Source organism: Branchiostoma lanceolatum, chromosome 4 (genome assembly GCF_035083965.1).
Source record: "Branchiostoma lanceolatum isolate klBraLanc5 chromosome 4, klBraLanc5.hap2, whole genome shotgun sequence".
Lineage (NCBI taxonomy): Eukaryota > Metazoa > Chordata > Leptocardii > Amphioxiformes > Branchiostomatidae > Branchiostoma > Branchiostoma lanceolatum.
In genome coordinates, this window is record NC_089725.1 from 7,831,670 (window position 1) to 7,856,230 (window position 24,561).

The following is a 24,561-nucleotide window of genomic DNA, read 5'->3' on the forward strand; positions in this document are numbered from 1 at the left end:
GTAAGTATCCTTTGATTTAAGATATAACTAAAGGATAAAGGTAGTCCCATAGCTCTTTTGAGGCCGTAGGGGCAGTGGAATGTTATCTATACTGTGTCTAGAGTATGGCATTGGACAGTGGAGCCCATCCCTCTCCTTCCACTGCCTTTTACCTCCCCACCCAAAGTCAGGTACCCATTTTTACACCTAGGTGGAGGATGAAGCCGTGTAATGTGCCTTTTCCTAGGACACAACATCTATAGACAAGATGTGTCTTTGATTTAATTCTACCGGTACCTGCCTTATCTCAAAATCAAGGATTAGACACAAATCTTGTACATTACCTGGCGGACAGTATCTTCCTTCAGGACAGATGTCTCCTGTGGTGCCATCAGTAGGAGTGGAGGTCCAGGCACCCAGGCTACAGAAGTGCCCGGCCGTGCAGTTGTCTGTAGGCTCAGTGTTCCCTGGGGAAAGGACAGGAATTACAGATGATGTTTTACTAGAAATCCACATTAGAAAAAAGTTTTTAGATTTACCCCTCTTCCTAGATTCCCTTCATAAATACAAAGCATGTGCATGATTACAATACACACAAAACACGACGTACAACTAAAAAAGCAGCATACAAATCAAAACTACAAAGAGTAAATATCAAGAATAAATATCAAAAGCTTAGCCAATGTTCTCAAATACAGAGCAAAAGCCTCCTTTTCCCTCCCATTGTGAAATACACTGCATAAAACGACTGCAAAAGTAAATACATTACTGTAAATGCAGAAATGTTTGCAGCGGTTTTATGTTCGCGGTTTTCGCAGCTACCGTTTCAACGCGAACTTAAACCCATCACGAACATTTTTGTCTAACGCTGTAGCAGTACGTGACTATAGCGCTGCCGCAAACTTAAAACCAGTGACAGTCCCCAAACACTCCATTCTCGCAAAATAAAAACCGTGCAAACTTAAATGCAATTACAGTATCTTACAGTACCTTGTCCTTGACAGAACATGCCAGGATCACATGGTGTACACTGGGTATGATTGGCCAGGCCAGAGTTGTTACTGTACGTTCCCTCTGGACACAGAAACTGATAGGCAAACTTGGTCCCAGCTGGACAGTAGGAGCCGGGCGGACACACCGTGGGCACGGACACTCCGCGTAGGCTGCGGTACCGGCTACTGAAGTTTCCAGATGAAGTCGTGTTGTCATAGTCAAGCACCTCATAATCACCTATGGGGGGAGGGGAGTCACAGGAAATATGATTTTATTATGATAATTATTATACATTGCTCAATGCATGATTGAAAGAAGGGAGTCTCAGAATGTTTCAATGTAAAAGAATCATAGCTTGAAGGTGACATATATGCAAATAAGAGGCTTTCAGATGATTAGTTATGTTGCATCTTATTAACTACTTTGACCCCAGGGAGGCCAAAGATGCACTATGATTCTATATAGAGGACAATTGAATAATGGTTACTTAACATGTCAGTGGTGTATATAAAGATTTGTATTATGTAGAATATGTTTTAATTTTTGTTTTTATTGTTGATATCAATGCCATTCTGGCTGGGTCTGGCAATGAATAAATTATCGGGTAGGCTGACTACTCTCTCTTTACAGCCAGGGGCTGAATTGTGTAAAGTGAGGAAAGTCGTGTTAAGTGCCTTTCCCAAGGGCACAACATCGGGGCATATCGGTGCTTTCGGACCTGGGACCTCTCGGTTGTGGGCGAAACACCCTAACAATTGCGCCACACAATGCCACTATCATAATGAATAGAGAGTTAAAGAACTGAAAACTCATTCTCAGTTTGTAAGCCGCCTTACCATATGCCTGACAGTAGAAGCCGTCCTCACAGACATCGCAGTCGCCGCGGCCCCAGTGCGGCTGGTAGTAACCGCTGGGACAGCCGGTCTGGTTCCAGCTGCCCTGGAGACAGAAGTGACCGGGGCTGCAGGCCAGGTCCGCGGGCTGGGAGGTGTTCTGACCGCCCGGGCAGTAGTACCCGACGGCACACGGGGCGCTGGGACTGTCCATGCCCCAGTCACTGCAGTAGGACCCGGGAGTGCAGGGGGTGCACTCAGAGATGTTGGCATTTCCTTCTTGGTCTGCAAAGGTAAACATCAAACTCTTCAGTTATGTCAAAATACCTGGAATATTTATCCAAAATACTTGAATATAGATATCTCAGAAAATACAGTACTGACAAGGTTCTACATGTCATAGACAAATCTGCATATGTTGGCATTTCCTTCTTGGTCTGCAAGGGTGAAGGGCTGACGTGACTGTTGAGTTGCGCAGTGGCCTGCAAAAATTGCGAACACAAATTGGGTCCTTACACTAAACTTTTGAAACCCCTTTTTTTTCTTGAAAATTTTGGTCCATTTTGGATTCTTTTGGGCTAGAAGGAACAGGTAGGGTCTAAGCTTTCCCAGTTTGGTCAAAATTTGTATGTTTCAGTCATTTATTTGGTGTAAGGAGATATCTTTGTGGTTTGGTTTCACATGCTCCGAGTGGACTCTTCCAGGCTGGGAGTAGGTCAAAGTTGACGGTTGTTTTCGTCTGTCAGCTGTTACGAGAGAACGAGCTGGTCAACTGTCTATTTTCTTTGCATGATTCTAAAGTAGACAGATGTGGCTTTCTGGTGCATAAGAATTTTGTGGCCTTGCAATGAAGGTGAATACTTTTCTGAGCCCTTGTTTTAGTGCTTTAAAGCATTACTGCCTATGGGCAAGTCTATCTCTTGTATCTGCCCTGAACATTGAACTCTTACTGTCAAATTGCCTGGAATATCTATTTGTAAAATGCTGGAATATACTTAAGAAAGTACAGTGATGGCAAGTTTTTACGTGTTGTAGGCAAATCTGCATAATTTTGCATTTTCTACTTTGTCTACAAAGGTGAACATTGAATTCTTCACATCAAAATACATGTACCTGGAATATTTAATATGCAAAATGCTGCAAAATACTTTAAGAAAGGACTGTATTTGCAAGGTTACGAGTGTCCTAAAGCGCCCGTCACAAATAAGAAATTCCGCTCGACCGACTTGTTGGCGAGCTTCAAATGTGCATTTTCGGCCGAAGCACGGCCGACGTCCTGTCGATAACGCGGGCGTCGGGCGATTTTTAGAAATCAAAGTTGATCCAAATATTGGCCTTTTACCAGGTTAGTTGATTCTGACTTCGTCCATGTCCAAGAGATGGTACCATCTCATGGGGGATTTTTAGTGTTCGACGGACGTCACCCGAGATTTCAATTTCATTGGAAAATACGGTCGAACCTCTGGCGATTTTGAAATTCGGCGAGCGTCGGGCGATCTACAAATTCGGCCAACGCTCGCATGAATTGTGACGCCGGCTTAAGCGAACCTGCATATGTGCCGGCAGGACATGGCATCTCCATATCCGTTCCCTCGGGACAATAGTGCCCAGTGGAGCAGGGCTGGGGATCTCTCACTTCAGCGCTGCCGTTACAGAAGTACCCAGCGGAACACGGTCCCGACGTGGCGTCCAGCGCGTGCTGCTCGCAGTACTGACCCAGGTCACACGGGGTGGGGCGCTCCGAACCCTCGGGGCAGTATGTACCTGACAAATAAGGAACACTCAACAAACATACTCTCAAGAAACACACTCTCATGACCTTACGTGTCATCATTAGCTCTTTTGGAAAATACTTTGTTTGTAGCTGTATAAAGCTGAAGGGGCTATCCATCTGTACCCAAGATTGCTAAATGAATATTATCAAATAAATGAAATAGATAAATCATATAGGCAAGGAGAGTATGCAGCAATAGCAGGACATGCAATGACATAGTATGGTAACAAAGTGATACAGATACAAAACATTAGTTTCTGGACAAGCCCAATACAAAAACAGACTGATATTCTTGAAAAAGACTTAAAATTTGAGATGAGTCAACATGAAAACAAGCACATAACCTCAGGTGTAAAAAAATCTAGACTGCTGTAGAAAGGGTTTCAGGAGAAATAAATTGTGTTACCTGGTGTACAGACGCCACCAGTGAAGTTGAGGGAGTAGATTGGACATTCAGTGTCCACGCTGTAGGAGTCAGAGGTGTTCACGTAGGCTGATGGCTTGTCGCTGAAGGCACCGCCTGAGCAGTACCACCCAGGTGCACAGTTACCTGTGGGAGTGGACAGCCCATCCCCAGCACAGTACAGCCCACCTGGACAGGAGCACAACTTACAGTCACATCATGGTCTTACAGTCACATCATGGTCTTACAGTCACATCATGGTCTTACAGTCACATCATGGTCTTACAGTCACATCATGGTCTTACAGTCACATCATGGTCTTACAGTAACATCATGGTCTTACTGTCACATCATGGTCTTACAGTCACATCATGGTCTTACAGTAACATCATGGTCTTACTGAGTCACATCATGGTCTTACAGTCACATCATGGTCTTACAGTCACATCATGGTCTTACAGTCACATCATGGTCTTACAGTCACACCATGGTCTTACTGTCACATCATGGTCTTACGGTCACATCATGGTCTTACTGTCACATCATGGCCTTACAGTCACATCATGGTCTTACAGTCACATCATGGTCTTACTGTCACATCATGGTCTTACAGTCACATCACAGCCTTACAGTCACATCATAGCATACCAAAACCACCTTACATGACTACCTGAACTTTTATGTAACCTACATGTAGTCATCCAAGATCTTGCCAGTATAGAATATTCAGTTTTTGCTGATTGAAAGCTACATTGTGCACAATATTTAGCACAGTATATCTTACCTGGGCATGGCAGGCAGTCAAAGGCACTGTCAGCATGAGTCCTGTTGTTGTAGGTGCCTGCAGGACAGGGGTATTGGGTTGGGGTAGCCGTACCCTCTAGGCAGTAAAAACCTGATGGAAACAAACAAAACATGTTTTGATCCATTGGACACAATGCAGGATTTTCTTATAGCCTTTGCCTTGACTGAGCACGGATGTAAACAATATCTGTTCTGTTTTTTTTCTATAATTTTCTTTTGTTTACTAATTGCTAATTGGTTGGAAGAGCCATGAACATAGGATAGAGTGGTTAGCTTCCCATGGACCAAGAGGTTGGGAGTTTGAATCCCAACTGTTATCATTCACCCAACATGCACGCTACTGGAAGGGGTCACATTCCATAGCACTGTGGCCCACTGTTCATTGTACTTCTCGAAAAGAGCTGGGGGAATTTCCCTGGTACAATGAACTGATGAATACTGTACATAGAGTCTCTGTCTTCTCTGTCATGACCAGTGGATGATTAGCTCTTCCGCAAGCTTTAAACTGGTTCACGTTTACACCAAGGCTGTTATAGTCCTTGTTTACACTTATCAAAAAGAGTTAACAAGAATATTCCCGGTACAATGAACCTGTAGATACTGTACAAAGCATCTGTCTTCTTTGTCATGATCAGTGGAAGATTAGCTCTTTAGTGAGCTCAACTGGTTCTAGATCACTTTTTAGCATCTCACCTGTCCAACATGGGGTGTCCACGTATGTTGTGGAGTTGACGGGACAGTAGTAGCCTGGGGGACATGATGTACAGTTGGGTTGCAGGGTCCTGTCGTTGTACGTGCCCGCCTCACAGCTGATGGGGTCCGACGTCCCTTCTGGGCAGTAACTCCCCTCGGGACACTCTCCTAAGGAATGACAATGATACAAGATTGAGTGGGAAGGTATGAGTCAGGTGTCAAATTCAAGTGGGTGAACTGGCGGAACTATGTGAAAAAATTTGGATAGAGTACAAAAGAATATAAAACATAGAATAAAGTACAAAATGTAGAAAGTCAGCAAAACCAAATTAAAAACTGAAATTATATACATAACCTAACACAAAAATCTTATACAAGTAATAATGCAGCAAGGGTTTCATCATCTTTTCTGACATTTAAATGTCAAGAACATGCTGAATACTAGACTAAGTGTACGAAAATAGTGGTATGTAATCCTAATCCTCAATAAAATACTTAGTCTAGATAAATGAATACAAGGTGTATCTGTGCACCCAGTCAAAAATCAGGCGCACAGACCCAATTTTGGGTGCACAAAAGTGCATAATATCATAATGTACCCAGTATTTTCAGCTCCAGAGTTTAGGTACATGTAGAACTGTATAAATTTTGAACAAACTTCTTTGGAACCAATTATTGTAAAATCAATGCAGAAAGGGTTGCGGTGGCTTTATGTTCAATACTGTTTCAGTAGCAGTATGTGACTATAGTGCTGCCGCAAACTTAACACCACTGTGAACACCCCATTTTCGCCTTAGCGCGAAATAAAAAACACGCGAACTTAAATGCATTCACAGTATCTCTATTCCCATACCTCCACTGCCCGTGTGGTTGCCATTGGGAGTTGCCATGTCGACGCCCCACTGACAGAAGTAGCCTGGAGCGCACATCCCTGTGACATTGGTGGCACCGCTCTCGCTACAGAAGCTTCCCCCGTCACACTGGGTACACTCACTGGCTGCTGCAAGCATCTCCACAGGGCCGTATGTACCTAACGGACAGAGATATAATATCGTATCAACTCCACAGGACCATATGTACCTAATGGAAAGATATAATATCATCATCTCCACAGGGCCGTATGTACTTAACAGACAGAGAAACATGTAACTCTCACTTAACAGAAACTTAAAAGTGTTTATGATGATCGGTCCTACTTCTCTGACTTTTCTAGTTGATTTACTAAACAATAAATATCTAGCGCCACCGATCTATATTATAGACTTTGGCATTACCATTATGACATGGTAGTGTTTTAAATCAACTTGTAAACTTTTAATTCTTTGTAAATCATATTCTACTTCAGTCCATAACGGCTGCTATTGTATGACAGTCGTGCAATTTCATGCAAATAAATCATTCATCAAAGAAGGTTAGACATGCAGATAATGAGATATTAAATACAAAAGTCATTTCAATTTTTTTTGACAAATAATAAGCAACTGATGTCTGTAAACGTCGAACTGCATGCTTACAAAACTTATTCTTGAGTACTTTTTTTAGTTGCAGGGGTAATTTTTGTACTCTGTTAATTCATTCACTCAGACCTGAATAGAGTGTAATCTAGAACTAGTGCATTGGGTATATTGTGCTAGACAAGTGTGAATACTGCTAATTAACTTCCTGGCAAATGATCCAATGACCGTTTCATACCTCTGGGACAGTTCTTCCAGTCAAAACCGGTTCCACCTGGACAGTAGTGACCGGCAGGACAAGGGTCAGCTACGTCGCCCCTCACACAGTAGTAACGCGCCGGACACGTGTCGCAGACTTCAGCCTGGGTGTGGTTCATGTACGTACCTATACAACATGACAGAACAGATTATACTTTTCAGATGTACTCATTTTTTCATTCATTCTTCATTTCGGGTATATAAAAAAACCATAGAAACATTATACATTTTAAAAGAGTTAGAAGCTTAACATTATGACAATGTTACTGTTTTAAATACATGTCAACCTTCATAAACTTTTACAGCTGTGTAAATCACTTCTGAATCAGTGCATACAGCGGTTGACGATGTAACATACTTCTTCTTCGTTGATGAAGGTTAGACATCCAGGTAATAAGACACGCCAAAAATAATTACTCAAGCAACTGGATAAGATTTTTAAAGACTACTTCAAGACATCCTAAATTGTCTTAACCTCATTAACATATCTATTCAGAGTTTTGGTATAAAACCTGGTGTTCTCAGTTCTATCGTTAGTCACTGATGAAAGACAGTGGATACTGTCTGAAACGTCTGACTGTTTCAAAATCTTATCCAGTTGCTTGAGTAATTATCTTTGGCATACTTCTTCTTCTTCTCTCATACTGCTGAGCCCCAAAAAGTGGGACTATGCTTACATATGATTGTGTTAGTTATAATACAAGTGACTGGAACAAATAAATGATTCAGAAGGAAAATAAATGACAATAAGGAACATAGGGTAACTGATTTTGAGTGCAACTGGATAAAATTTCAAAACAGTCAGACATTTCAGACAACATCTGCTGACCTTCATACAAAATGTATTTTCATGACTGCAAGCAAGGTGCTAAAGACACAACATGACATGATTGAAGTAAGATTAGTTTTTCACTCACCATCATCACACGGCACAGGCAGGGGAGACCCGACAGGGCAGTAGTGGCCAGCTGGACACACATCTCCTGTCACTCCGTCTGTAGGAGTGGCTGTCCACGCACCACTATTGCAGTAGAACCCTGCCTCACAGTCATCTGGATCCAAAAAGAACAGTCAAACTGAATGGTTTCCACAAATACTCAAGGAACTGAGAGAAAATTGGTAGTGAGAGGTAGTCTCTACCAGACTAACTACGCCGGCTACATTTGTATAAGGAGAAGATTTGCCGGGGTTTCATTTGCAGGCTCCTACGCGGGCGAAATGTGATTTCCACCGTGGACTGACTCTACTGGCTAATTATTCCTTTTTCTGCTGGATTCTACAATCCATATGCCTGTAGGAGGGCCTGGTGGAGGCTAAGTGATGGAGGTAGCTGTCTCTGCAACACTACCACAGAATAGTCCTGCTTCACAAACGTCTGGATACAAATATTATAAGCAGATAAAAAACACCTCAGTCTGCTATTAACAACTCAACAATTTAGGTTTGATTGTCAAATAGAGTTAAAGTTTTGTACACTTTAAAACAGGTACTGTGTGAACAGGTATCCTACAATACCATGTATAGATGGTGTGTACATGTACATGTAGTACAATGTATACACAACAGAAGATGACCAGTCCTGACCTGTGACATTGTTCTGTCCCTGCCTCTCACAGTACTTCCCTCCAGTGCAGTTCAGACAATCGGTCAGTTCGTCCATCCCGGTGTCGGGCAGGAAGGTTCCCCGGGGGCAGGGGACGGGCTCCCCCGTACCCTGGGGGCAGTAGTGGCCGACCGTGCAGTAGTCTCCGTAGGATTGCAGGACAGGGTTAGGAGAGATGGCAGCCAGACTACAGTAGTGACCTGCAGTACACTCATCTGTGGGCTCAGTCAGCCCTGCAAAAACACGTCATGTAAACACATCAGGAACAAACACTAGACCAGGAGCATTGACTTCTGAATAACAGGTTAAATTAAGACTTAAGATAGCAGCTTTATGTGTCATGGAAATAAGTACAGAGATACCAATTAATCAATTAATCAATCAATCAATCATACACAAGTAGGAGAGATACCAAGAATATATAATGTCAGATCTACATTTCATAATGTAACGTTACAACAAGCTGACATCAACATTTTGAGTAGACAGGTATGAGTTATAAGAAAAAAGAATATCAAATTTCATACAGCATCTTGAGATACATGTAGGAGGAAATATATGATGAGTAGAAATAAGCTTGACTGTGACAAGATAGTAGAAACTGCTTGTCCCCTGCTTTTGGACGGTCATTTTTCTTATTTAAAGATTTTAAACAACCAAAGCTGCATGACAGATTCTGGGCACCAGATCTTATAGAACACTCATTGATAAGTATAAGCAAGACTAGCTGGTATTTCATGGAGGGACCATGGAAACCTTACCCTGAGTGAGGCAGTGATACTCAAGAATTCTGCCTTACCCTGAGTGAGGCAGTGATAACCCGGAGTGCAGGCTTCACACTCGCTGACATTGTACAGTCCAGTCCTGTTGCTGAAGGTTCCCTGCGGACACTTGGTCTCCTGGTGCGACCCCCTGGGGCAGTACGACCCCTCAGGACAGATGTGACCTGTCGTCCCATCTTCAGGCTGGGAGGTGTTCGATGCCGACACACACACATAGCCCGCATCACACAATGCTGTGTACTCAGTCAGACCTGCAAGGGAAAAAATCAACATACAGTAACTACAGGTCCATGAATTCATATATTATGTACATCCACAGCAATCTTTTTTCATTATCTATGCAAATGTATGCAGTAAAAAAATCAGAAGGAGAGGACAAGCTTCAGAGAAATTGGGAAATGTGCCTTTGTTATATGATGTAATTTGTAGTTCCTGCGTTCTACAGTGATCGTAAAAATTATACAATAAAATAAGGCAATACAATTATACATTCGTCAAGAACTGCATCTTTATGCTATTGAACACAGCATGACAGGCATAACAAAAGATAAAAATAGCAACAGATCGTCCCACCAAAGACTGCACTTTGAAAATACATTATATCCTTCTACCAATAAAAATTGAAAACATGTAACTGTAATGCGTTGATGAAGGTTAGACATCCAGGTAATAAGATACGCCAAAAATAGTTACCCAAGCAACTGGATAAAATTTCAAAATTTTATCCAGTTGCTGGAGTAACTATTTTTGGCGTATGTAACTGTAATGCTTTTCAGCTTCCACTGTAAGGTTGATGGTACTGTATAATCATTGTTTCGCGTATTCTCACCTGGAGCGTCACAGTAAGTTCCCCCGGGGCAGGGCAGGCACTGGTCCTCTCGCTCCAGGTTGGTCGTGTTGCTATAGTAACCAGCGGGACACGGGTGCTGGTGTCGGGAGCCTGTGTTCTGTAGACAGTAGTACCCTGCAGGGCAGTCCACCGGTGTGATGACTCCATGGCTCAGGACTCCATACAGGGCTGCTGCCTCCACTGGGTCACAGTACCTGAGAAAAGGATTTTAAAAAATTTTTTAAAAATAAAACATTATATGGTATACTGTAACATCTTGTTTTAACAGCTAAATTTCTTTGTTCTACAACTATGATTTTAACCTCTGTTATAATGTACTCAGACATTAATTCAGCTTATTAGGCGCCACTGTTGGACACAAATAAGTTATAGTACCAGTCCTGCATCTCACAAGGCATCGTTCATTTCTACTTCCTGGGAGGGACTGTAAAGAGCTCAAAACTTGACCACACGCAAGAATGAATGCATATTGCACCATGGCCACACTAGGAAGGAAAGACAACTAAAAATGAATGTTACGATCCTGTACGTTGTGTACTGACCTGCCGGAGGGACAGTTCTTACAGTCATCGGCGCCGTCTTCATCCTGGTACTGTCCAGCTGGACACGGCTGGGGGTCGGGACTGCCCTCTGGACAGAAGTGACCACGAGTGCAGTTGTACTGGTCAGGGGTTGCGGTTTTCTGACCGCCGGGGCAGTAGTAACCGGCGGAGCACAGCTCGGTGGCGTTCACGTTCGCTGGACCTTCACAGTAATACCCAGGTGTGCATGGGGAACAGTCGTCTTCTTCGATATTACCTGTTCATACACAGGAGAAAGGAACAGCTGTCAATGGTAAATATGTATCTTTTCCGGTGACATGTTGTACAATCTTTAATGACCTTGCTACCAGTCTCCTGGTGGATAAGTGCAGTCTCGTGATTAGATGTCCTTGTGTGGCGTAATGATTCAAGTGTTTGCCCGAAAATCAAGAGGTTCTAGTATACGTTCAAGTACCCTGACATACCCCAATGTTGTGCCATGATTGCACTTAACAAGGATTTCCTCACTTCACTCAGCTGAAAATGAGCACCTACGAAGCTTCGGCTTGGGCTTTGGCTATGGCTACGGCAATCCTTTTGGATGGGCGTTAGAACCAGAGGCCCCATGTTTAAGGAGAACCGTTAAAGAACTCATCACATTTATTGAAAAGAGAGTAGGGATCCATCCCGGTGTGATTGAAACAAACCTAACAGTCCAGCCTTACGCAGCTTGTATCTCTTTTTTGTTTGGCTTTGCTAACAAAGATTGCAGGGGTCGGGTTTGCTTCTCACCCCTGCTATCTACTAACTGTACAAAACTGTTGTGTTATGTTTAAAGGTAATTTACTGATTATGTGAAAGAAACCATCAATGCAATCCCACCTGACATGTTGGAGAAGGTGCCAGCAGGGCAGGGTTGAGGGGTGGCCGAGCCTTGTACGCAGAAGTGACCTGGTGTACACACACGATCTGCAGGGTCCGGCTCAGACACACCACCGTCGCAATAATACCCTGGAGGAGACACAATAAAACACAATAATTCACATTTAGTTACACAATAGCATAGTTTTATTATTCACAACCAAGTATCTACATGAGCCATGTTACAGTTTTAAAAATTCCACAAAATACAGTCGGAAAAGTGTCAGCGTGTTGTTGAAAAAAGTTTGCAAAGACATTCAATGATGCTTTTTTTGTTGCAGCAGAATTCCGAATTCCGTATCAAACATTGCCCACAACATGTACAAAAGTTTAAGAAAATTAGTAAAAAGCAGAGGCAAATCATATTTAAATTTTCAGACATTCCTAAAGTATGTTAATTTATTCTACAAAATAGAATATATAATCGCGGCAAGGAGGGGAAGACAAGAGAAACACCTTAGTAAATGGAATACTCTATGTTATACTATGATGTCTTAAGATTGATTTGCTGGATGGTCCTTTATGTACAGTTGTATTATTTTGACTAATAAAATAAATAAATAGATAAAAAATTAGTACAGTGGGCAGAAAGCTTAAAACAAAACGTCTCAACATGGCCAGTTTTTCCATGTAACTGCAGGTGTTGTTTATACAGCTGAAACATGGATAGCACATACCTGCATCACACGGGCCGTTGGGTGTCTCCCTGCCATAACCCATACAGTAGGAGCCTTCATCACAGGACACTGGATAGGCAGAGCCGCTGGGGCAGTACGTACCCGGCCAGCACTTCCCACCTGAGGAATAGGTACAGACCATTAACACACATAGTCTGAAAGGGATGTCCCTGTAGCTCAACTGGTAGCAGCTTCACAGTTGAGCTCCCAGTCGGTTGCAGTTTGATGTGCAAAGACTAGGTGTGATAGGCCGTTCAGTGTAGTATAACCAGCTGCTGCCACGCCGCGTGCCTGCGAAGCTGGTGTGTTATACTGGCTATATAGATACAGATACAGATAGTTGGTAATTGGGAGAACCTGGTTCAAATCCTGGAACAGGGCATCTCCGTTGGGGCTGCACCCGTCTTTTGGAAGGGACATGAAATGGGTGTCTTGTGTTTGAGGAGGTGCCTCAAGCATGTTAAAGGGGAAGAGCTAGCAACCCTTTCCTATAAAAAAATTACCAGGAACAGCAAGGAAACTATGTGTCACTCGGAACTACAAGGTGAACAACACAACAACATAGGCTGATAGTGTAGCTAGTATATTGGACACTTAGGTCAATACTATATCATACAGAACTGAGTCATAGTCTCGTGATATGTCATGTTCAAAGTTATCTTGGATTTCAACTGAACAGGTGATTGTAGACAAACATAAGATCCAGTAGCGATTTTCACTATCTGACTAGAAAGGGATATATGTCCCACCTGTGTAGTTAACAAGTGGACAGGTGCATTCAGACAGATCTGTGGCATTGCTGACTGGCAAAGGCTGGTCCATATAAGCGCCCCCTGTGCAGTACCAGCCGGCACTGCAGTTCCCAGTGGGTTGTTCCAGTCCGTCTGCCTCGCAGTACTGTCCGGCGGGACAGGACAGGCAGTCGTCGGCACTGTCACTGCCGTTGACGGGATTGTAGCTCCCCCGGGGGCAGGGGTTCTCGTAGGCTGAGGTCGTGCCACCTGGACAGTAGTGACCTGAAAAACACAATCAAGTCTTTAGTATATATTTGTATCAAATTCTCTCTTACCATGGTTTTGTTGGGACATGTGACATGGTCTTTCTAAAACCATGAACAACTTGTTGAGAAATAACATCCACAGCTACATGTGTATGGAAAAACTTAGTAAAACACTAATGCTAACCCAATTCAAAGTCAATGTAAATTCTACAGTGACTCGAAGATTCATCACTTAATTAATGAATTGCACTGCGCTAGACTAGTATACCCCACAGCAGTGGAGATTATTGCTAAATTGATGAACTCACAGCTTAAGAAGTTAGTAAGTATAGGTCCCAAAAGTAATGAATTTCATGGCCGTGGAACTCACCAATCCACAGTCTCCGTATGTACCTGAATACAAAACATAACCTCACCTGTTGGACAGAGTGTGTCTGTGTACGACGTAGAGTTGTCCGGACAGAAGTAGCCAGGTTCACACTGGGAGCAGCTTTCCTGACCCTCCAGCTCCGTGTACTGACCAGCCGGACAGCCCAGCGGGTCCGCACTACCCTCCGGACAGTAGTGACCGGCGGGACAGATGGCGCCGTGACCCGTGTGGTTGCCCGTGGGTTTGTCCAGGTTGACTCCGGACTGACAGTAGTAGCCCGCAGCGCAGGGTCCCGTGTAGGAGTCCCTGCCTGGCAGCTGACAGTACTTCCCAGGGTCACAGTCCGTGCACTGGTCAACAGAGCTGAGTAAGGTGCGAGGGTTGTAGGTTCCGGCTGGACAGAGCTGCAGGTCAGCACCGGTCCTGGGTGGACAGTAGTAGCCGGGGGGACAGGGGTCTGCTCGATCACCGTTCACACAGTAGTACCCTGACGGCCAGTGCAACAATGTTAGGAATCATCACTAACAACTTTGTCAATTTTTACCATCAAATTTCGATTAGCTTTCAATGCTGCCATGGACAGCAAAACAACAAGTTCTGAGTGCTTATTATACAAACAGTTATCCAAAAATAAAATTTAGAACACTGAGAAACAAGACAATCAGAATGCTTTGCAACTGTACAATTCCAGCCCGGGCCCACAAAAATAGCAGCACTCAGGATGTGTACCAATACTGCATTGTGTATTATAGAAACTAACACACACACACACACAAACACACAGATACAGACATAGACGCGCGCGCGCACACACACACACACACACACACACACACACACACACACACACACACACACACACACAGATACAGACACACAAACACACACACACAGATACAGATACAGACACACAAACAAACACACACAAACAAACAGTCACACCAAAAACAATATTCTACTCCCTTGGGGCGAACTAAAACATGCCATGGTGACACAGGATAAATGAAGAAACAAACTACATAAATAAAATAAAAAACTTAAGACCACTTTTCAACTGTGTAGGGCGTACCTTCGGGACAATCATAGCACTCCTCAGCCATGGTGTGGTTCATGTAGGTGCCATTGTTGCAGCTGTAGGGAGCAGGTGAACCCTCGGGACAGTAGGAGCCGGCAGGACAGATGTCTCCTGTCACTCCGTCCTGCGGGGTTGACATGTTTGCTCCACCCAGGCAGTAAAACCCAGGCTCACACAAACCTGCAATGGAGATACATGTCAGTACATATCAGTTTTACATTATATACAATGTATCTGTACGAGGAAGGCCAAAGAAGACCTGGTTGGACAACATTAAGACATGGACTGGCCTGAGCACTGCACAGCTGATCAGAGAGGCCGAGGACAGAACAGGATGGGCACGGATCACTGCGGCTGGCTGTCATGACGCCCCTACGACCACTGAGGTCATGGGTCATGAGTGAGTGAGTGAGTGACAATGTATCATGTCATACCTGGGTCACAAAAAAATTTGATACAGGTGTTCCAGACCGGGCGATAACTTTGGTTATCACACTGGGTCCTACTTTTATCGCACAGGCTTCTATAGAATATCTAGAATGCATTTCGAGTGCGCAGATTGCGCCACTGTTGAAAATTTGAATACTGGATTCGGAGGTTGGAAATGATGTTGCTACAATTTTTTTTGTTCGCGGACACAAAACTCTCTCAACTTCTGGCGCATTTTGCATTGAAATGTGTGTTTTTTTCAGGTGGGTATGACATGGCGCATTCTGCATCACCCTCTCAAAAATAAAAAACACTGTGAACATTTCAAGATTTACTGTAGAACCCACCGGTCTCATTGGCGAGGCCTGTTTGATTGCAGTACTTCCCAGGACCGCAAGGGAGACAGTCGGTCAGGTCATCCCTCTGCTCATCTGGTTGGTACGTTCCGGCCGGACAGTGCAGGGGCTGGTCACTTCCTGCTGGACAGTAGTGACCCTCGGGACAAATGTCACCGTACGTCTCGTTGACTGGGTTGGGGTTAACGGCCTTCAGGGTGCAATAGTAACCTACATTGATAACAACAATATCATCAATGATAATCTTTACATGCAAAATCATGACCAAAGGAACACACAGATACAATGATGTAAAATTATAAAAAACTGACAGTGATTTTATAGATCTATCTAATGTGTAACGGGGGGTGTCCATAGTCCGGTAACTGTTCTAAGTGAATGCGCATGTCTTTTATCATCGTACATTTTGCCCTGGACCCACCAAAAACAAGCTTAGATCTTGTAACAGGCATATAACTGTGATTAAAGCTACACATACATAGTTTTCATTTAAACAGTAGCGTTCCGCACTTTGTTTTATTACGCACAAAAGTCACGGCAGTTTTGGGGTTTGCATTCTAGTGGAACGTTCTAACACAAAAAGGGGGTCCAAACTCCGGTAAGGTGACAAGCAGGTCATTACCGTGGATGTTTACGCATCCCATGTGAACAGAATTACACTAAAGCCTTGCAATATCATTTTTTGTCGCAAATATGTGCCATATTTTGTATTACAGTAATTGTTCAAATACGGTGAGATAGAAATTTCCCTTGTCACGGTGAGATCAACCTGCCGCCGAAAATAAAATGGCGGGACATTGTTTACGTTGCCTGCGATCGTATGACTTTACGCTTTCGGCTTCATTGATGGTCTTTTCAACCTTGTCATTGATAGCAGCAATATCTATGAGATTTTTTCAGTCGGTAGGGTTCAATTTTCTGGAATGGTCGGCGCTCTACCGGCGGGTTGACTTATTTAATTGTGTTGGGCACCTCTTTTGGCTGCCGTCATACGTGATTGGTAACTTGGTGGAGCGTTAGGATGAACACTGCGGCGTCATTTTAACTCCGATTATCCAACTTTAAAGGCAAAGATGGTATATAGGTTTATTTTAAGAGGAAATCTAATGAATGTCCTTCCTATATGTGGTGGTATCTTTTTACATGTTGTATTCTACGATGAACAATTAAAGAGTTTGAGGGCATGTTCTCGATGAGTTCGCTCGTCAACCCGCACGGAAGGCGTCAAACTTGTGCAATTTTTGAAATCTTTATCCGTTGGGGCTTACCAACTTCAACACATACTCCAACTTCGTGGTGATTTACATGAAGGTTTAGTCCATAACTAGGTGTACTTATCATATGCAGCTACCCATGCATATCTCCGCAACAATGATTTTTAAAACCTTACCGGACTATGGACCTTACCGGACTATGGACACCCCCCGTTACATTACTCATGGTTTGACTTTAAATCCTACAATTGGGTTGAAGTGTACCATATGCAAGGGTTGACCCCAATACAGCTTAATATCAGTCATACAATCATGTACAATATTAGTATATTGTACAACATTTTGTACATGTACATGTACAACAAATGGCTTTCATTCTTTACATTTTATAAGGATATGGTAAATGTGAAAAAAATAATGAATAACAGTCAGCTGTTATAACTCTTTGACATGAATGAAGAACTTTTGTTATTTAACACAGTCATCTATCAACCTGATGAAATCATTTGAGGCTGAAAAAAGGCTGTATGCAACAAAAGCTAGAATGGAGAAAAAACACTGCATTCTGACTAGGTCTGTCTCTAGCTTCAAATTTTTTCCGTCCCAATCAGTGAGCCAATGTTTTGTATTTTCGTTGTTAAATTCATCATTCTAAGCTTACAAAGAGACATTTTCATCAATTTCATGTCAAAATTTCATGGGACAGACAGGGTGAAATTTTTCCGTCCTGACAAGCAAATTTCTGTCCCGGGACGGAGGGACGGGTCCTGGAGACAGCCCTGATTCTGACACATCTGTTACCTACAATAGAAGCTCATCTCTTTTTGTGGTAATCATACAAATGTAATACAGTGCTAAACTTTCTTCCAACACTACTTTGTGAGAGGTTTCAAGAAGGCCATATACATGTACATCAGGGCACCCCAGCCATCACTCAACAGAGACAGTGGGCGTTATAAACCTCCCGACACATTTGACCAATTTCTGACGTCACGTATCCGTAATGACACGTGTCAATAAAGTCAGTTTACGTTCGGCATTGATTGGACATTGTTGATCCTGAACAAGGCGACAGTGGTCGTCAAAAATTCGATCCTTGAATACCTTAGTGTTGGAAGAAAGTTTAGCACTGTATAATCATATTAACATCCGTTACCTGGTAGACAGGAGCCGTTAGGAGCTGTGAGTCCAGTCTGCATACAGAAGTCTCCTGGTGGGCAGTCTGTACAGTTAGTCAGTGAGGGCAGCTTGTCACGATGGCCGTATGTACCCTTGGGACAGGGAGTCGGCCAAGTTGATCCCTCATCACAATAGGTACCTACAGCACAGGTGAGAGGAAAGTTAACACTCAACTAACACAGACGCACTCACTATCCGGTTAATTGTCACTCAGTTGTTCCCCGTCTCACGAGGGTTCAACGTACTTGCACATAGACGTCGTTGCTTGATGATTTTTGAGGTTAATCAGTTTGGCAAACTAAGATCTAATTTGCATAATTTGTATGTTTTAACATTCATTTCAACATCAAAGCCATGACAATATGACCAGCAAAGTACTAACATGTCTTTAGACTTCAACACAGTCAGACATTTTGACACAAGCATTAAGAACCCTGTCTTTTAAAGTGACCAGCTGTTTGCATACAATGTAGACCAGATTTTATTGGTCCCCTGAGTGGTCTTCTTGGGCAGTTTTTACTGTACCTTAATCTAACTTTTGCTTGACCTTACAAACATATAATAGGGTTGAACAACAATGATTTTTCCCAGTGAAAATAATGATCCTAAACTATATTTCTGCCTGTGTCTGTATAGTATACATGTAGAACAAAGACATCAACTTAACATGTATCTTGCACACAAAATGTCTGGTAATTTTGAAAACCAACTGACCCTGTGGACAGGGTCCCCCGGTGGCGTCAGCGGGTTCAGGAGTGGGCGTGACGGCGGCGAGGATACAGTAGAAGCCGGCGGCGCACGTCCCCGTCGGCTCCGTGATGTTCTGTGCCTCGCAGTAGAACCCCTCGGGACACGCGCGGCACTCCCCCTCACTCTCCAGACTGGTCATGTTGCTGTAGGTGCTGACTGGGCAGGGGAACTGTCGGGCACTCTCCGTACCATTCGGACAGAAGAAACCTGAGGGAGAACATACATGTACAACATTCATTTATTGATTTTGCTGTTCAGGATGCATAGTCAACTAGGGGTGGATATATACCGGTTCAGCTTGATAAGGTCCAAGTCCAGGTTTAGGTCCAGAGATTTAGGTTCAGGTCCGGACCTGAACCTGGACCTGATGCTGTCTAGTTGACATGTTTTGTTTTTAATTATCAAACCAATATTAAGCATAGCGAATTAAGACTGACATGCATGACTGTAAAAGTTTCTTGGTGACAAGACTTTTAAGGCAATCCAGTATCTAATATTTGAGTGTTGCACATACTTTACATTGTATATGCCTTTTCTTCTCATAGGGAGACTCAAAACACTTTTCATCGAACAAAATAGAAAAATATATTTGTACTCTGTTCAGGTTTTTTTGGACTCACCTGGTTTTTGAGTTTCAGGTTTTTTGGACTCGGTTCTTGGATGTTATATAGGTCCGAATCAGGTCCAGCGAACCGGTATCCACCCATAGTGTCAACATGTTTAGATACATGTAGTACATGTATATACTGAGGGACTGAATTTCAAGACATGCCCACATTTTCTTCTGTAACAGTTCATCAATCATCTAGCTTTAATGACTGATCACCTTCCTTATATTGGACCAAGGTACGATTGTACAATATAAACAAGTTTCGCAATGATCTAATAAAGAAGAGTGACGAATTAACAGTAACAGTAAAGCACTCTTTATTTCTATCTTACTATCATTATGATAATATTAAAGTATACAATGTCACATATGAACATGTACCTGCAGGACATTCTTTAGGTGTGACTACTCCATGGGTCGTGCTGTTCACACCACTCTGCTCTTCAGCAATGGCCTCGTCCCTGTCACAGTATTTCCCTGAAACAAACAAGAAGAGAGAAATCAAAATGAGAAATATCCAAAAATGAATGCGAAAATCCTTTCTTAAAACCAACCACAAATATTAAATACCATTGAAAATTGCAATACTACACAACTTTTGTCACACAGGTCATACCAAAATATGTGACTGTTTCACCACATTTCAGTTTTGAGTCAGTCTTTTGAACAGTTTGCGGTTCTTTCTTATTTTGCGTCAATTTGTAGCTTTAGATACAGTGGCATATAAGCCAAACATTATCCATATTTAGGTGGACATAGCATTTAGAGTGTCAACTATTTACTCTTGCATCTGGTAAATGGGTCAGTGAAGTCATGCTTGTCTCGAGCATTTGATGCTTCTGACCTACATGTAGGGTGAAGAGATGCTGCTACAGTAACAATCAGTTCAGTGCTTAGATGAGTGGCCCCCTGGCCTTGCCAGAACTGAGCGAGTTCGTTAAAAAACAAAATCAATATGCTCCAGTCTCCTTCCCACCTGCAGGACATAGCAGACAGCTGCCCTCCCCTCCATCCGGTTGGTACATCCCGGATGGACATGGGTCCTGGCTGCCACTACCTTGAGGACACTGGTGACCCGGCAGGCACCGGTTTCCGTCCGGCTGTCTGTCAATGGAGCCCTCCGGACAGAACCAACCTGCATCACACTGACTGGGAGGGGTGGGTAGGCCCCAGCCGGGGCAGTAGTAACCTTCCGTACACGGGATACAGTCGTTGGCATGATGGTTGGAGAAGCGATCGCTGTATGTACCTGTTTTCAAGGGAAACATCATCAATGAAATGTGTCGGGCAGTATAGATTTCTGGCTAATACAACAGAGTACACTGTACTAGAAATGCCTTTTGTCTTGTCAGGTTTTCCCTGTCACTTTATTTGTTTAACCAGGTCACGTACATCGCAGGTAATTTTTTACCTGTTTTTAAGGTAGTCTTGGGATTTACATTTTTTAAAACACAGCAGCAATAATATTAATCATCCAGACCTATACTGTACATAACATCATAACAAAATTCATCGCAATCATTATCAATAGCATAGATACACAATATAAGCATAGAGGGAATTACAATTTACGACTTTCACTCAGTCTGGTAACGCACATTCATTCATTCGGAAATCTATCTAAAAATTGGAAAAGTCTATATTTCTCCAACTATCCAGCCAGTATATTGCACCACTTGAACATGAATCTGTGTATACATGTAGGTGTGTTTGGCCATACCTGGAGAACAGGCCAGTGGATAGTTGCTGGCTGTGGGACAGTAATGTCCCTGAGGACACACGTCTCCCGTGGTGTCGTTATACGGCTGGGAGACAATGGTACTGCCGTTACAGTAGAACCCAGCGTCGCAGGGACCGCTGACAGCCGGCAGCTCATCACTCTCACAGTAGTACCCTGGGGTGCACGGCGTGGGCCAATCAGAGCCCTCGGGACAGAACGTTCCGGCGCGACACTTCCCGCCAACTGTCTGTGCTGGACAGTTACACGTAGAACCTGTGGGAACAAATACGATTATGTGTTTTTGTAATTCCATATAGGTGTGAGGATATATTTTCATCAATATATTTGAACTACATACCTATGGATATATCAGGACTTCAACCTTGCAATCTTTATCTTTATCATATTTTTCTACCCCTTGCCTCTTCCCACTCGACCTCAATGAAAAGCGGCCAATAGGTCAATTTGAACTTTTCACGAATACACAAAAAGCAAAGAAATACACAAAAGCTCAAATCAAAACACTCAACACACTCACTATCGAGTGTAAAACAGGCGGAAAAACAAACGAACAAACTTGAAGCAACCAGGTCAATTTGAACATTTTATGAATACACAAAAAGCAAAAAACACACAAAGGCTCAAACCAAAAACAAACAAACAGACCTGTATCATTCCCCAGCGGTGTGGGTTGTCTCTGCCAAGACCCCAGAGTGCAGTACCACCCCGGCGCACACAGTCCAGCCGGCTCTGCCATGCCCATGTCTGGACAGTAGTGACCAGCCAGGCACAGCTGACAGGCACTCAAGCTGTGTTGTGCAGTCTGGTTGTTGTAGGTGCCGTTGTTGCAGGGGTACTGCTCTGCAAACTCGGTCTTTGCTGGACAGTAGTGGCCTAGGACAAACAATTTTGTTCTGAGTTTATTTTTCATAACTACATGCTGCATGCTGAGTTGAGATTATGATAACATATCCCACACATTTTTGAACTGCTCCAAATGTAAGTTTGATAATGTTTCTAGATGTATATGAGATATCAAGATAAAGTTTTGTTGCATGTTGTATGTGACATTGAGTAGCGTTAACTTTATGAGGTGCTGTAAATCTTGAAACATTCACGTTGGTTTCATTCTCACGGATTTTGCGGTGCCCTCATACAGTGAAAACATGTCACTGTGAATAATACATACATTTTTCTATAATTTCTACTGTTACTTATTATTTGTTTCAATCCTGAATTCTTAATACAGCGCCCTTTTCTCTTCTACTACAAAATAAAACCAACACTAATTTAGATAATTGCATCAGTCTATAAAAATGTGTTTGTACATACATGTGTGACATTACAGATATATGATATTGTATGAATGCCATGGGAAGGATACATATATCCTAAAGATGAAATTCACCTTTAGGGCACTCTGTATAGTTGGTACTAGTGACTGGACAGTAGTAGCCAGCAGGACAGTCCAGGCAGCTGTCCCGCTGTTCCGCTGGGCTGTACTCCCCAGCTGGACAGGCGCGTGGAGCGCTGGTGCCTGTGGGACAGTAATGGCCAGCAGGACACGGGCCCGCTGCGTCGCTGACTTCTGACGGGCGGGAGCTGTTGGACCCCAGGGTGCAGTAGAACCCTGCTTCACACTCTCCGGTAGGGAACACAAGACCCTGTTGGTCGCAGTAAGAACCTGGGGGGAGAAGAGACACATGGGTGAAGGTGGGAAGATGTGCTACTTATATAAGAGGAAAGAGGGAGGTACTAAGACCTCACTATCACACTGACACTATCAAATTTATCACCTGATTTTCCCTGTCTCAAGAAGGTAAGACGTACTTGCACATAGATGTTGTGTGACTTGATACAGTTTAGTGTGCAATACAACTGTACAATGTATCAATATTGGGAAGCTTACTTTCTTCAAGTGGAAAAACTGGGAATACAAAAGAAGACCAACAGCATGCAGCAGACCCATCAAAACCAACCCCTAGAAATGAACTCTGAACTGTTACTTGAACTTTGATCAGGAGTTGTCATTTCAATCTCCTGAACTGTTCTTTTTTTAAACACTTTGTATTTTTTGCATAAGTGCAGTATTTGTCTAAGTCTCTGTATAAGGGCTGTCTCCAGGACTCGTCCCGGGATGGAAATTTGCTTGTTGGGACGGGGGGAAAATGTCCCTTGTCCGTCTCAAAATCTGACCGTTTGATAAAATGTATCTTCGTAAGCTTAAAATGACGAATTTATCAAGGAAAATTCAACACATTGGCTCCCCAACAATGAGTGGGACAGAAAAGAATTGAAAGCTAGAGACAGCCTTGGTCTGTATAGACTGACTGAGAGTAGTACTTTCTTAATCCGTTCGAAAGCAAGAATGCATCAAACCAACTGACCAGGCAGACACTGTTGGCAGTCACTGCTGCTGGTGGCCTGGGTCTTATTGTTGAAGGTTCCTGCTGGGCAGGGTGGGGGGTTCCCGGTGCCCTGCGCACAGTAATGTCCTGCGGGACAGATCCCTGCATCCCCGCGGGCCGAGGAGGTCGGCTCTCGAGAGTCGGAACCACTCACGCAGTAGTGTCCAGCAGCACAGAGACCTGGAGGGGAAAACGCAATGATGTGGCAATGTTGTGGTTAGCGTTGTTGAGTTAGAATCTAAAAGGTTCTAGGTTTGAATCCCTGTTTGATGTCTAATATTGAGCTCTTTACACTTATTTCCTCACTCGAGGTGATAATGAAGACCTAGCTTTCTTTACGGATGTCCTCTCTATTGGGGCGGTAAAGACAGAGGTCCCATGTTTGAGGAGAGCCACACCTCGAGCATAATCATCGAAAAGAGTAGTCCTTCCCGGTGTGAATGGATCTTACCTTACATTCTGGCTTTATGTAGCTTGTACCTACAATGTACTGTACAGTACAATACTGGTGTGTTACATTTGTATGCGTAAAGGCAGTTTACTGGCTATGCAAAACAAACAAACAAACAACAAACGGTAAATGTGGACTACTGTCTTAGTACCTCTGTGTTCCAAAATGCCAACAACATATTACATAGTCAAAGTTGAGAGTCAAGATTTTCAAACTGAATATTTCAAACTAACAGCACAGTGGGGGAAATTTCACTCAAACCAACATGTTTGTAACATGTACTGTCAGCTGGGCATGCCCAGTGACAATGATTTACACAATTACCTGCTGAATAAAAATACTCTTTTTACACAAATAAGTGATTTATTCAACCAACATTTCGGTGACCATCTGTCACCTTCCTCAGGGCAATTCTGACTGGTTCACATTGTACTGCAGCACAGGTGTCGCTGCT

The 24,561-nt window shown here is 43.2% G+C and overlaps 1 protein-coding gene across 1 annotated transcript in view; it reads right to left on the reverse strand.

Annotated features, from left to right (window-relative positions):
- Positions 1–24,561, reverse strand: part of LOC136434146 (uncharacterized) — a 166,700-nt gene that overhangs the window by 63,622 nt on the left and 78,517 nt on the right. The window contains exons 72-99 of the mRNA XM_066426913.1: positions 23,636–23,836; positions 22,657–22,932; positions 21,915–22,142; positions 21,249–21,521; positions 20,505–20,777; positions 19,910–20,005; positions 18,883–19,125; positions 18,146–18,307; positions 15,767–15,985; positions 14,985–15,170; positions 13,962–14,402; positions 13,295–13,561; positions 12,546–12,665; positions 11,830–11,958; positions 10,969–11,224; positions 10,406–10,620; positions 9,594–9,827; positions 8,776–9,027; positions 8,109–8,243; positions 7,172–7,318; positions 6,333–6,509; positions 5,480–5,647; positions 4,767–4,877; positions 3,986–4,171; positions 3,354–3,569; positions 1,809–2,090; positions 970–1,209; positions 324–446 (exon numbers count right to left, since the gene is read on the reverse strand). Of these exons, the coding sequence (XP_066283010.1) occupies positions 324–446; positions 970–1,209; positions 1,809–2,090; positions 3,354–3,569; positions 3,986–4,171; positions 4,767–4,877; positions 5,480–5,647; positions 6,333–6,509; positions 7,172–7,318; positions 8,109–8,243; positions 8,776–9,027; positions 9,594–9,827; positions 10,406–10,620; positions 10,969–11,224; positions 11,830–11,958; positions 12,546–12,665; positions 13,295–13,561; positions 13,962–14,402; positions 14,985–15,170; positions 15,767–15,985; positions 18,146–18,307; positions 18,883–19,125; positions 19,910–20,005; positions 20,505–20,777; positions 21,249–21,521; positions 21,915–22,142; positions 22,657–22,932; positions 23,636–23,836 (5,856 nt within the window). The remainder of the gene's footprint in view (positions 1–323; positions 447–969; positions 1,210–1,808; positions 2,091–3,353; positions 3,570–3,985; positions 4,172–4,766; positions 4,878–5,479; positions 5,648–6,332; positions 6,510–7,171; positions 7,319–8,108; positions 8,244–8,775; positions 9,028–9,593; positions 9,828–10,405; positions 10,621–10,968; positions 11,225–11,829; positions 11,959–12,545; positions 12,666–13,294; positions 13,562–13,961; positions 14,403–14,984; positions 15,171–15,766; positions 15,986–18,145; positions 18,308–18,882; positions 19,126–19,909; positions 20,006–20,504; positions 20,778–21,248; positions 21,522–21,914; positions 22,143–22,656; positions 22,933–23,635; positions 23,837–24,561) is intronic.